This window comes from Chiloscyllium plagiosum, unplaced genomic scaffold (genome assembly GCF_037043375.1).
Source record: "Chiloscyllium plagiosum isolate Xiang-an unplaced genomic scaffold, Cpla_swu_hap1 HiC_scaffold_6, whole genome shotgun sequence".
Taxonomy (NCBI): domain Eukaryota; kingdom Metazoa; phylum Chordata; class Chondrichthyes; order Orectolobiformes; family Hemiscylliidae; genus Chiloscyllium; species Chiloscyllium plagiosum.
This window is the reverse complement of record NW_028270144.1, coordinates 88,845,181-88,858,911: the sequence shown is the minus strand read 5'-3', so window position 1 is coordinate 88,858,911 and position 13,731 is coordinate 88,845,181. Positions and strand designations below refer to the sequence as shown.

The window sequence follows — 13,731 nt, the reverse complement described above, 5'->3', positions numbered from 1 at the left end:
CTCAATTTCGTCCTTGTTTGACGAGTTCTCCGTTCCCAGTTTCAATATCTGATCATTCTTGAATAGTAATGCTTATACTGTCCGGTGGGCCGCCCACATGAGCTCTTCTACAACATTATCGGTGACATTCACTACTGGGCTAACAGGTTCTTTAGGTGGAACAATCAAACTCAGATCCAAGTAGGGCCAAGAGGTATTGTCTCAAGATCATTCTCTCAATTCCAGTTCAGACTGATCTTGTTGCTGGCTCTAGACAACAGGCATATTTGCAACTTAATTTAACACAGCTCGCAGTTGTGGACAAGGCTGCGGGGAGGTCGTTTCTCCATGATGCTTCCCAAGCGGACTGCTCCATCGAATATGGAAAACTCATGCTTTTTTCTGCGGGTGATACTGGAGTGTCAGGATGTTGTGAAATTTGAAAGAGTTCAGAAAAGATTTACAAGGATGTTGCCAGGGTTGGAGGATTTGAGCTATAGGGAGAGGTTGAATAAGCTGGGGCTGTTTTCCCTGGAGCGACGAAGGCTAAGGGGTGACCTCAGAGGTTTATAAAATGAGGGGCACAGATAAGGTAAATAGACAAAGTTTGTTCCCTGGGGTGGGGTTTTTCCAGAATTAGAAAGCATAGGTTTAGGGTGAGGGGGAAAAGATATAAAAGGGACCTAAGGGGCAATTCTTTTTTAAACGCAGAGTGTGTGATTTGCATAATTTCCATTTTAACACTGGCTGAGATGGAAGCCCAAAAATCAGAGATGACTTCAATACCCTATAATATGCTCAAGACCTGCAGAAGCACTTCTTCCATCAAACGTGTATGGAATGAGCTGCCAGAGGAAATGGTGGAGGCTAGTACATTTGCAACATTCAAAAGCCATCTGGATGGGTATATGAATAGGAAGGATTTGGAGGGATATGGGCCGGGTGCTGGCAGGTGGGACTAGATTGGGTTGGGATATCTGGTCGGCATGGAAGAGTTGGACCGAAGGGTCTGTTTCAATGCTGTACATCTCTATGACTATGACTCTATAACCACCTGACTGATTTCATATCACCAAATGAATTTGAAATATGAACAAGCATCTGAGAATTAACAGACAGCATGAAATATTTAACAAAACTGCAGCAATGTTGCTTTAACTATCACATTTTTTCAAACAAATTACTAAACAATGTAAATTAACTTTAAATTCCATTCAATGAAGTGAACAAAGTTGAAAATGGCTGTAGAAGTTTCTAAAAATTCATATTTTCAGCTACAAATCATATTTGATAACAAACATGCATACACTCACATACAAAATCTTGAAAGTGCTGTAATAGCATACTGACCTGCAGTGGAAGTGCTTGCACCCTGAAAGAGGCTGCCACTTAAACCAGTCAAAGCTCCTCCCAATGTTAAGCCTGTTGGCACTGATGCAGTGGATGTGGGTGCTCCACCCAAATTTAACGCAAATCCTGTAGAGCCTGCGCAGAACCAGTTATTGGTAAATTACATGCAAACATAAATAAAGGAGCAAGAGTAGACCATTTGGGCCCTCTAACTGGCTCAGTGACTCAATATAGCCATAGCTGACTGAATTGTGGCTTCAGTATCATCAGAGGTACATAATGGAATGGGGATGTGAATCAGGTGAGGATAGAACCACATGGGGTCAGGAGAGGGTGCAAACATTGTAATAAGGTTAGGGGAGGGACGAAATGCCAGAGACACAGAGGAGACAATTGAGCAGCAGTGAGAGATTGGAAGTTACAGAGTGCAAATGGGAGGTCAGGTGTTAAAAAATGCTGGGGTGCAGGTGTTATGGTTGGGAAAAGAGCAACACGGTTGGAGCAAGTTCCATCAGAGGGCGCAGGAAGTGATATGAGCATAGTCTGGATAGGAAGTGGGATCAGTGTTTTTTTTTGAGGATTTCTCATACAATTCCTGCTGTTACTCCTTGTTTTGTCCCAGAGATTGACTGTGGGAGAAGGATAGGACAAATACCTCATCAAATTTAGGATACTATAGTCAGTCTTAAAGATATTCTGAGAAGGTACCTGGGAAACTTAAAGTTCAAACTTCCAGGGTAAATGCAATGCATGCTTGTGGGTTGACACTTCCTCTGGGTCTCAATGTACTATAGGGAAGATCTTAACATGCCTTTGATTTAGTGAAAATCCCACTAAATTGCAAGATGGTGACTGTTAAAGGGAAAAAAAAAATTTTCTCAAAACAGCCTTTCAGGCTCAGGAAAGGAGGGTGTAACAAGAGAAACAGCATAAATAAATTGAAAACTTAAGTGGAATGACCCCTAAAGACCAACGAGGCTGTCTTTGTGTTGATCCTCAGTAGGTAAGAGAGGTATTAAATGAATATTTCACATCAGTTTTTCCTTGGATAAAGAAATGAAAGCTAGAGAACTCAGGGAAATATTTTGAAAACAGTTCACATTACAGAAAAGTAAATGCTGGAGGTCTCAGAAAATAAAGATGGACACATTTCTGGGACCTGATCTAGTGCATCCCATGATGTTGTGGGAAGTTAGGGAGGAAATAATGGGGCCCCTAGCAGAAATCTGTATTAATCTACAACCACAGGTGAGGTACCAGAGGACTGGAGAGTGGCTAATATTTTGTCTTTATTTTGAGAAAAGCTGTAAAGAAAAGCCTGAGAAATATAGACCCGAGAGTCTGACATTGTTGTGGGTAAGTAATTGGTGGTGATTCCGAAAGATAAGATTTACATGCATTTGGACAGGCAAGGAATTAGGGCTAGTCAGCATGGTTTTGTGCGAGGGAAATTGTGCCTCACAAACTTGGTTTGAGTTTTTTGATGAAGTAACCAAAAAGATTGAGGAGGGCAGAATAGTAGGTGTTGTTTACATGGACTTTAGTAAAGCCTTTGATAAGGTTCTGCATGTAGACTAACTAGTAAAGTTAGATTACATGGACTTGGAGAGCTTGCAAACTGGATATCAAGTTGACTTTACAGTAGGAGACAGAGGGTGCTGGTGGAGAGTTGTTTTTCAGACTGAACACCTACCAGCAGTATTGGGCCCACTTTAGTTTTATTATTTATATAAATGATTTGGATGAGAATATAGGAGGCATGCTTAGTTAATTTGCAGATGACACTAAAATTGCTGGTATAGTTGACAGTGAAGAAGGCACGGTGGCACAGTGGCTAGCACTGCAGCCTCACAGCACCAGAGACCCGGGTTCAATTCCCGACTCAGGCAACTGACTGCGTGGAGTTTGCACGTTCTCCCCGTGTCTGCGTGGGTTTCCTCCGGGTGCTCCGGTTTCCTCCCACAGTCCAAAGATGTGCAGATTAGGTGAATTGGCCATGCTAAATTGCCCGTAATGTTAGGTAAAGGGGTAAATGTAGGGGAATGGGTGGGTTGCGCTTTGGCAGGTCGGTGTGGACTTGTTGGGCCGAAGGGCCTGTTTCCACACTAAGTAATCTAATCTAATCTAAAAAAAAAGGTTAAGATTACAAAAAATAGATCTTGATAAATTGCATCAATGGCTGTGGAGTGGCAGATGGAGTTTAATTTGGAAAGGTGAGGTATTACATTTCAATTAAACAAACAAGGGCAGGACTTATACAATTAATGGTAAGGTTCTGGGTAGTGTTGTAGAAGAGAGAGACCTAGGGATTTAGGTACATAATTGTTTGAAATTTGCAGAGATAGATAAGATGGTTGAGAAGGCATTAAGCATGCTTGCCTTCATCGCTCAGACCTTGGAGTATAGGTGTTGGGGTTGTACAAGACAATAGTGAGACCTCTTCTGGAGTACTGTGAGCAGTTCTGGACTCCCTGTTATAGGAAGGATATTATTAAACTCAAGAGGGTTTAGAAAAGATTTACTAGGAATTTGTTGGGAACACAGGGTTTGAGTTATAAGAATAGGCTGGGACTTTTTTCACTGGAGTTGATAAGGTCATGAGAAGCATACATAAGGTGAATAGCAAAGGCCTTTTCTTGGGGTGGGGGGGGGTGTCAAAACTAGGTGGCATATCTTTAAAGTGAGAGAAGAAATTCTTTTTTTAAAAAAAAGGACATTAAAGATAATATTTTTACACAGAATGGTTAGTGTGTGGAATGAACTGCCAGAGGAAGTGGTGGATGCAGGTACAGTTACAACATTTAAAAGACATTAGGATAAGCATATGATTAGAACAATATTGGAGGAATATGGGCCAAACACAGGCAGGGGAGACTAGTTTAGTTTGAGAACATGGTGAGCATTATCTAGTTGGAGTGAAGGGTCATGCTATATGACTCTATGACCAGGAAGCATGAACACCAAAGCTTACTTGTTGTAGATGTTGGCAGTGCAGATGAAAGGCACAATCCTCCAGTGGTAGAAGGTGCAATAGGCATCGCAAAAGGTGTTGCTGAACCTGCTGGTTTGTTGAATCCTAAACTAAAACCAGCTAATGCTGTTGTTGCAGGAGTTCCTAAAAAAAAAGAATTGAGTCAAGACCAAATTCAAATATAACAGATAATGTTACAATGCAAAAAATTATTAGGATGACCAGAAGACAAACTAAACCATGTTTAAAAGAAAGACTAGGAAGATGTTTACTAAAATAATTTGTTAACCAGCTTAACACTTCATTAATTGATCAAAAAAACTTACCCAAAGTTAGCCCTGTTGTTGCTGCCGTTGTTGTCGTCCCTGCAATTTAAAAAAAGGCCACAATATAAATGGCAAAGTTTTGATTCTCCATAATCATAAGACACTAAAGTCAATACACTGTCAACCAGACAGAACAGAATTCAAACACAGGCCCGGAATGGAACATGAGGTCCTTCAATTTCTATCGCTCTGTAATTATTTTAAGTCTGAATTATCCAGTTATGCTTTTCTTTCAACAAGATGAAAGCAATTCACAAGGTGGAAACAAATATTTGTTCAAGATATTGATTTTACTTCAGCAAAATACATGTGTTCAGATTTAGTTATCTCCATTATAGTAGTCATGATTTGGAGGTGCCGGTGTTGGCCTGGGGTGTACACATCAGCAGTCCAGGACCTTCAGGTGACCATCCTCCAAGGCGGACTTCAGGATAGACAACAATGCAAAGTGGTGAGCAGAGACCGATAGCCAAGTTCAGTACCCATGGGAATGGCCTCAACCAGGACCTTGGGTTCATATCACACTACAGGTGACCCCACTGTACGCACACACCCACTTCTACAGACCCATACACTCACGCAGACCCTCTCACACATACATTCCCACACTCAACCTGTCACACTTATACCCCTTTACACTCGCACGTCTCTGCCACCCCCCCCCCACACACAAATTTGTGGGGCGAATTTGTACTTGCAGAATTACATTTTATTTCGCTCAAAAACTGCATGAATCCATGTCAGGTTCTGTAAATCCTTTTTTTTAAAAAAAAGATTAGAACCAGTCTGAACACTGGGGCACAGAGAGCCTCACACAGGGCACCTCGCACCTTCAATGCATTATCTGGGCCAACATGGAACCTATTGTTAAAGTTCACTTGAGAATGTAACTCTAAGAAAGTTTCAGAATTTACATATGAAACAACTGAAACCATTCTAAAAGATGAGAGATTTAACAAACGACCCAGGTCTTTTTCAATATATAATTTCAGTTACATCACACTGTAAACCTTTGCTATAAATTCTGTGTCTTACGATCTTATCGTAAGACAACCACCTGATGAAGGAGCAGTGCTCTGAAAGCTAGTGCTTCCAAATAAACCTGTTGGACTATAACCTGGTGTTGTGAGATTTTTAACTCCATTATAGTAATAACACTTAAGTTATGGGAATGGTAAAATGTAAAATCATTAGAAAAAAAGATTTAGTTATTATGCAAATTCTAAAAATTGTGGTTGCAATACTTAAGGAATAAAAAAGTTACAGGCTTATGTAGCTTTTCAGAAATCCACAGGAACTTGGGACCATACATCTAGGATTAGCATTAAAACATAATGGGGCAGTCAGACGAACTTGTCGTCAAGTGGACAGAGCTACCATAATACAAAATGCATTACAAGGTCTAGTAACTGAAGCCAGGTCAAATCAAATATTTCAGAGAATCAAAGAAGAAGACCGAATGTGTGGACTACAAAGAGAATTCAATGGATATTTGCAACTTGGACAAAAAACAGAGGTGCTTCATCTATTCATATACAAACATGATGAATGGTCAGAGTCTGGGAAGCGCTGAGGATCAGGAGCCTTGATGTGCACGCACTCTTATCCCTGAAGGTAGCGGGACAGGTAGATAAAGTGGTCAAAGCAACATATGGGTTATTTGCCTTAAATAGCTCAGGTAAAAGAGTTCAAGAGCAGGGAGGTGATGCTGGAAGCATTTAAAATGTTGGTTAGGCAACAGCTAGAATATTGTAGGCAGCCCTGGAATCCACATAAAAGGAGGGTTGGGATTGCACTGGAGAGGGTGTAGAGATTTACCAAGATACTGCCAGGGCTTTAGAGTTTTAGTAATGAAGAGAGATTGAATACACTAGAGTTATTTTCCTTGGAACAGAGAAGACTGAGGAGGCACATGATTGAGATATGTAAAATTATGAAATGTATAGTCAGGCACTAACTCTTCTCCTTGGAAGAGGGATCAATGGACAGGGGGCGTAGAATTAAGAGACAGGAGGTTTAGAGGGAATATGGAATTCACTGCCAGCAAAGGATGGTAGAGATAGAAACCTTCATAACACTTAAAAAGTATTTAGACATAGTCAGAAGTCAGACAACACCAGGTTACAGTCAAATAGGTTTATTTGAAATCACAAGCTTTCGGACCACAGTCCCTTTTGTCAAGCGGTGTGAGAGAGAAGCAGACAGACACTGAATTTATAGGTAGAGCTATGAAAAGGTAATATAAATGGTATGATTTTGTCCACCCCAGTCCAGCACCCCCATATCATATTTAGATGTATGCCTTAGCATAGCAAATATACATGGCTATGGGCCAAGTGCTGGAAAATGGAATTGGAATGGTCAGATATTTGTTTTAGACGCAGAATTGATGGGCCGAAGGGCCTTTTTCTGTCCTGTAGACCTCTGTGACTCAGGTCAAAGCCTTGCTTCCCTCTTCCCAAATCTCTTGTATTTGCTCGGATAATACTAATTTGGACACTAGTGCTTCAGCAATGTCGTACTGATTCTCTACCGTTGTGCTAGACTGTTTCCAACTATTTTCCTATGACCACCATCCGGTGCTATTGTCCTCATCTTTTACCCCTTCTGCCTCCACAGTTGGAAATTCAGCCCTCTACTACTTCCAACATAATCATAAACTGACCGTACCCTCTTTTCAGCATTTTGAAAATGTCCCCAGCCATGACAGCCTGCTTTCTCCTCTGTAGCCATATTCCCTGAACTTCAGAAAATAAAGATCGGCATTTTTATTCCTTCCCATACAACTATTGATTCCAAACACCTGTTCTCAGTGAAAAAGTGGGAACTAAAAAGCTTAGATGAAAAGTTATCTACCTGAAGCATTAACCCCACATTGCTCTCCAGACAGAAGCTGCCAGAGTTGCTGAATGTTTTGGTACTTAGTTTTTTTTTGTTTAGAATTGCAGAATCTGCAGTACCTTTGCAGGAGAAGGAGGAGGATTTGCAGACAGTCATCAGCAGCTAAATGCGAGAGTGGGAGGTAGGGCAGGCTGAGTAAAACAGCATGAGGAGGAGAATAAAAGACAAAGGGTCACAACATAGCAAAGTTACAAGTTAATTGTTGTTGAGCAGCTGCTATTCGGAGCTATGTTTCAACTCCAGTAATTTTGAAAAACAAGTTTCTAAGTTAGCACAGTGAAAGAAAAAATTGTATTATAAAGTTTCAGATGATCATGGAAAATGACATTGGTCAATTCAGAGCAAGAATAATAAAGAGAATGGCCTTCCATTAAGCGAGAAGAAATTAGGAACTGGAACCAAAGGTTAGTGGAAAAAAATCAGTCACTGAACAATGGGCTACCTTCAAAGAGGAGACAGTCTGGCAGAGTCAAGATATGTTCCTCAAAAGGAAAAAGACAAATAAATCCAAAGCTTCCTGGATTACAAACAAGATTGAAATTAAATTGAAGAAAAAAGAAACAGGTGTTTATGATTGGTGTCCAACAGCAAATACTGTTGAGAATTAGGCTGAATACACAAGGGAGTTTAAAAAACAAGATACAAGAAGCAAAGAGGGATTACAAAATAAAAAGATTGTCAGCTAGCATAAAAAGACATTATAAGTACATCAACAGTAAAAGGGTGGCAAAAGGAGGAGTAGGCTGATTAGGGATCAAAAAGAGGACTTAGCTGAGGTTACTATTTTGCATTCATCTTTACCTATGAGGCAGATTCAGCCCAGGCCATGATGACAGAGGATGATACTCAAGATTGTCACTAGAAGGGTTTAAAACAGATGAGGCAGCAGCATTGGATAAGATGTTGGTACTTAAAGTCGATAAGGCACAAGAATATTGAAAAGTAGCAAGTGTGGCAACTGCAAAAGATGCTGGCAATTATGTTTCAATCTTCTCTAAATTTGGGCGTGTCATAGGAGGTTTGGAAAATTGAAAACATTATTTCATGTTCATGAAAAGGTTCTAAAAATTGGTCTGTAATAGCTGGGCCTGAGTTTAACTTCAGCAGAGGTGAGACTTCTAGGAATAGTTATTCACGGTTGAATTAATAGTCACATACAAAGTGTGGATTAATTCAGGACAGTCAGCATCGATTTAAAGAGAAAATCCTGTCCAAATGATTTGCTGGTCCTTTTATTTGAGACAACAAGAGAGGATTGATGTGGAGGAAAGTACTAGATGGATTTTGAAAAGGTGCTAAATACAGTGCTATACTACAAACTTGTGATGAACCTTATAAATCGTGGAATAAACAGAACAGGAGCAACGTGGATCCAAGATTGTCTGAGGTATAGAAAGCAGAGTAACAGTTCATGGGGTATTTTTTGGCTGAAAGGTGGTCTGTAGTGGAGTTCTCATTGGGACTTTTGCTTTTCCGGATGAACAGAAATTATCTGGATCTCAGTGTGAAGGGGACAATTTCAAAACCTGCAGACAACGCAAATATTGGGAGAACTGTAAAATGAGAAGAGGACAGTGTAGAATTTCAAAAGTACATGAACATGATGGAGGGAAGGATAGATGTCAAATGAAATTCAATGCAGACAAGTGAGAGGTGATACACTTTGATACAAAGAATATGCAAAGTCAGAGGCACAGCTTGACAACAGGAGCAGAAAAACATGGGTTTATAAGTTCATAAACCATTTAAGGTGGCAGGATACATAGAGAACTGCTAAGAAAGCACACATTATTCTAAGATTCATAAATAAAGGCATGAAGTACAAGAGCAAGTACAAGAACTTATACAAGATATTGGTTAGACCTCAGCTAGATTACTGTGTACAATTCTGGGTGCCACTATTTAGCAAATACTTGCATCTGAGAGAGTGCAGACAGTGTTTACAAGAGCAGTTCCAGGAATGAGGCACTTCAATTATGAGGATAGACTGGACCTTGTACATGGCTGAAAGTTCTCAGGTCATAAAATGGGATTTGCCTACATCTGAAACTTTTGTCCAGGATATGCAATTTTTAAATCTGTGATGTTCTATCTACTTATTTCCTCTTGGAATGATGATATGTCCTGGCTTCAAACACTCTTCCTTACAAACCATCCAGCTGTGGAAAAATTCAAGTAAAATTGATATTAGGTATTGAATGAGATTAGACAGTTTAAAGGCAAATAATAATGGATAGAGCAAGAGGATAAACAAATTCAGTCAGCAAAGGTTCCCAGATTCATTTTTGAATAAAATCCATTTACAAGCATGAACATTTGTTACTGCTGTATCATGCATTTTCCACCTTAGCAACATTGTCCATCCTGTTTTGGTGGTAAAAAGGTCACACATGAAGAACAGGAATACAAACTGGGGGCTAAAGCAACAATAAAAAATTTTAATTCACCTGTTGAGGTAACTCCAAATGAGAATCCAGTAGTTTGTTTCTGCCCAAACAGTCCACTCCCAAGGCCCCCAAATGTTGCAGTTGTGGTTGTGGCTGTGGTACCAAGATTTCCAAAATTAAATCCCCCTGTGGTTCCAGGATTGCTGCAATAAGATAGGGGGTAAATGTTAGCCATCAGAAGGTCAATCTTACGACTAGCCATACATTTCATATTGTACTTATATGTTTCATAATATTTTCTGGATGACAATTATATAAAGCATTAACGTATACTCTTTAGCCATCGTTATATTTCAAGACTAACTTATAAATATAAAATGGTGCAAGACAAGAAAAAAGTTTCAAAAAGTTTCAAATGTTGAGTAGGATAGGTGTGGAGGAATATGGACCAGGAGCAGACAGGTGTGATTAGTTTAGTTTGGGATTATTAGATTAGATTAGATTACATTACATTATTAGATTAGATTACATTACAGTGTGGAAACAGGCCCTTCGGCCCAACAAGTCAACACCGACCCGCCGAAGCGAAACCCACCCATACCCCTACATTTACCCCTTACCTAACACTACGGGCAATTTAGCATGGCCAATTCACCTGACCCTGCACATCTTTTTTGGACTGTGGGAGGAAACCGGAGCACCCGGAGGAAACCCACGCAGACACGGGGAGAACGTGCAAACTCCACACAGTCAGTCGCCTGAGGCGGGAATTGAACCCGGGTCTCAGGCGCTGTGAGGCAGCAGTGCTAACCACTGTGCCACCATGCCGCCCAACATATGTTCAGACATATGTTGGGATTAAGATAGGTTATCATTTGAAGAACACTACTTCTGCAGATGTGAAAAATCAAAGAAATCTAAAAAAAAAGAGAAGAAATTCATATGTGAATTTACATGAAAAGATAAATATTGTTCAACTATACAAAAGACCACCACAGACAGTAAGACTAACAAAGAAACATCAAATAGCCAAGAAAATTAAAAAGTACAAAAAAAAAAGGGCAGGAATAAAGAAATTGAGTCAGAAGTGGGAGGACATAGGTTAGAAAGGAGAGAACCTAAAATGAAAATGTGTTTCTGAATTGGCAAAAAAATGTTACCAATGGCTATGTTTAGTTACTATAATCAAGATCCATTCCAAATAACTAATTTGTATAAGTTATTCAATCAAATTGTTAACAGCAAAGACCTGCAATTATCTTGCACGCTTGAACTTCAAACACTTTCTCTAGATGCATGTAAAAGAAAAACAAATTATCGTTATATCCCAAGAGCTACTGTAATTCAAGTGGATACTGCACGACAAATCCAATTAAGTATATTTAAGGTGGTGGATGGGGTGCCAATTAAATAAGCAGATTGTTGACCTTGTGTTGCTGGAGAAGCGCAGCAGGTCAGGCAGCATCTAGGGAACAGGAGAATCGACGTTTCGGGCATTAGCCCTTCTTCAGGAATTCCTGAAGAAGGGCTAATGCCCGAAACGTCGATTCTCCTGTTCCCTAGATGCTGCCTGACCTGCTGCGCTTCTCCAGCAACACATTTCCATCTCTGATCTCCAGCATCTGCAGACATCATTTTCTCTTCAAAGATTGTTGACCTTCCCAGGTCCTGTTGGATCTGCACTCATCCAGGGAAGCGGACCTTGTAAATAGTAGATAAACTTCAGGGAAGTAGAAGATGAGTTACTTGCCTCAGACTTCCCAATCTCTGACCCCACTATTTTAGTTATGCTGTGTATGTGCCTGGACCAGTTCAGTTTCTGATAAATAGTAACCCCCAGTTGAAAGTAATTCAGCAATAATAGAATTGAAGATCAAGCAGAGATGGTTAGCTTCTTGTTGCAAATGGTATTGCCTGGCATGTGTGGTGTGAATATGACTTGCCACTTGTCAGCCCGAGCCTGGAGGTTGTTAACATCTCGCTGTACATGGACAGAGATGTTTTCATTAATGAACGAAATAGATCTGCAATCATGACAGTCTTCTCCAAGCATGCAGTAAATGCTCAAAGTAAAGCAGATCAGTAATTTAGACATAGGCATCAACTTAAAAACATCTGCAAACAATAGGGCAGAAAAGGAATATGGAGAGAAATACTATTCGTGAAATTATAGCTAAATTCTAAATATTTTGCTCATCAAAATGAGCAATCTCGTCTATCCCGATGAAAAATCAGAAAAAAAGTGTTTGCAATAGCTGATAAGGTTCTCCACATTATTCAGCAATAATACACAAAATTACAAAGGTTTGTGTTGATGTTCCATTATATTAGTGTTCTTGGAATACGGCAATTCTTGCAAGGCTGCATTTATTGCTCATTCCTCAGTGTCCAAGGAGAAGTGGAAGTAGATACCTTTGACATAAAGGCAATATTTAGCAAAATCGAGAGTGTGGTGCTAGAAAAGCAAAGCAGTTCAGGCAGCATCCGAGAAGCAGGAAAAAAATCGACGTTTTGGACAACCCCTGCTCCTCGGATGCTTTTACTTTGCTTTTCCAGCACCACATTCTTGATTCTAATCTCCAGCATCTGCAGTCCTCACTTTCTCCTAATATTAAGCAGAGCATGGCACTGGAGAACACTACAAAAGAAAATGGAGGTCAAATGGGGTTAATAGTGAAATGCTGAAAATGTGTTGCTGGAAAAGCACAGCAGAGTGCAGCAACACATTTTCAGCTCTGATCTCCAGCATCTGCAGTCCTCACTTTCTCCTTAATAGTGAAATGCTCCTGTTCTACAGTCATAGACAGCAGAACAATAGTCATTGCTAAAAGAGACCAATCACTTCAGTTCAAGCCGTGCTGGAGGACTTTATTTTAAAAATCCTCAGTTCAATCATCTTCAATTGCTCTACCTGCAACCTTCCCTTCAAAACCAGGTCAAGATTTGAGGTGTTGGACGATGATGCTACAGTGTTCAACTCCACACACAATTCCAATAATGAAGCAGCCACTAAACAGGACCTGGTCAATATCCAAGCTAGAGCTGGCACCACACAAATGGAAGTCCATCTCAAACGGCAAATAGCCAGCCACCATGCTATGACTTTCAAAATTGGCCTAAACCCCTACACTTCCCCATCTCAACTAGCACTATTCTATCCTGGAGATCATCTTTGACCAGACGTTTACATTGAACAGCCAGATCAACACATTGATAAAAGAGCAAATCAGAGACTAGTTTGAATAAGAGAACAGGAATGACAAAATGGAACCAAGAAAATGTGGGACATGATTAGCAAGAGCCTTGAAAATTTGGAGATGACCAAACATACAATATGGAGAAAATTAAGGCAAACAAAATATGAAAAGCTAAGAAGAAACCAACTATTATGACCATACAAAAACACAACTGACAAATTATATTTATTTGCGCTGACCCAGAGTCCTGTTCAGTGAACACACACCAGTTTCAATTCTTATCTGGAGCCAATGAGATTGCTTAAAAAAACAAAGCAACATGATGCATACTGACCAACAATGCAGGTTAAAAACGTTACTAACATCTGAGAGTATAAATCACTGCAGACCACTATGTTAGCTAGAAGGAAGAGTTAAGTTCAAAATGATCACATGTTCATTATTGGCTAGTAAGATTAGTCCAAATGAAAGGATCTATTTCTCTTAATTTTAAAATTGGAGACATTACAAATTTAGGTAAAAAGCATTGGTACTTCCAATGTCTATAATTTCCATTTGTATACATTACTTATATTAATCCAGTGGTCTCATTTCAACTTTAAAAAAAAAATCAACTTGTC

The 13,731-nt window shown here is 39.8% G+C and overlaps 1 protein-coding gene across 2 annotated transcripts in view; it reads right to left on the bottom strand.

The window, feature by feature from the left end:
• nup58 (nucleoporin 58) overlaps positions 1–13,731 on the bottom strand; it is a 65,113-nt gene that overhangs the window by 46,199 nt on the left and 5,183 nt on the right. For both annotated transcript variants that reach the window (XM_043691975.2, XM_043691976.2), the window contains exons 2-5: positions 9,975–10,117; positions 4,627–4,665; positions 4,301–4,444; positions 1,330–1,464 (exon numbers count right to left, since the gene is read on the bottom strand). In XM_043691975.2, coding sequence (XP_043547910.1) covers positions 1,330–1,464; positions 4,301–4,444; positions 4,627–4,665; positions 9,975–10,117 — 461 coding nt within the window. The remainder of the gene's footprint in view (positions 1–1,329; positions 1,465–4,300; positions 4,445–4,626; positions 4,666–9,974; positions 10,118–13,731) is intronic.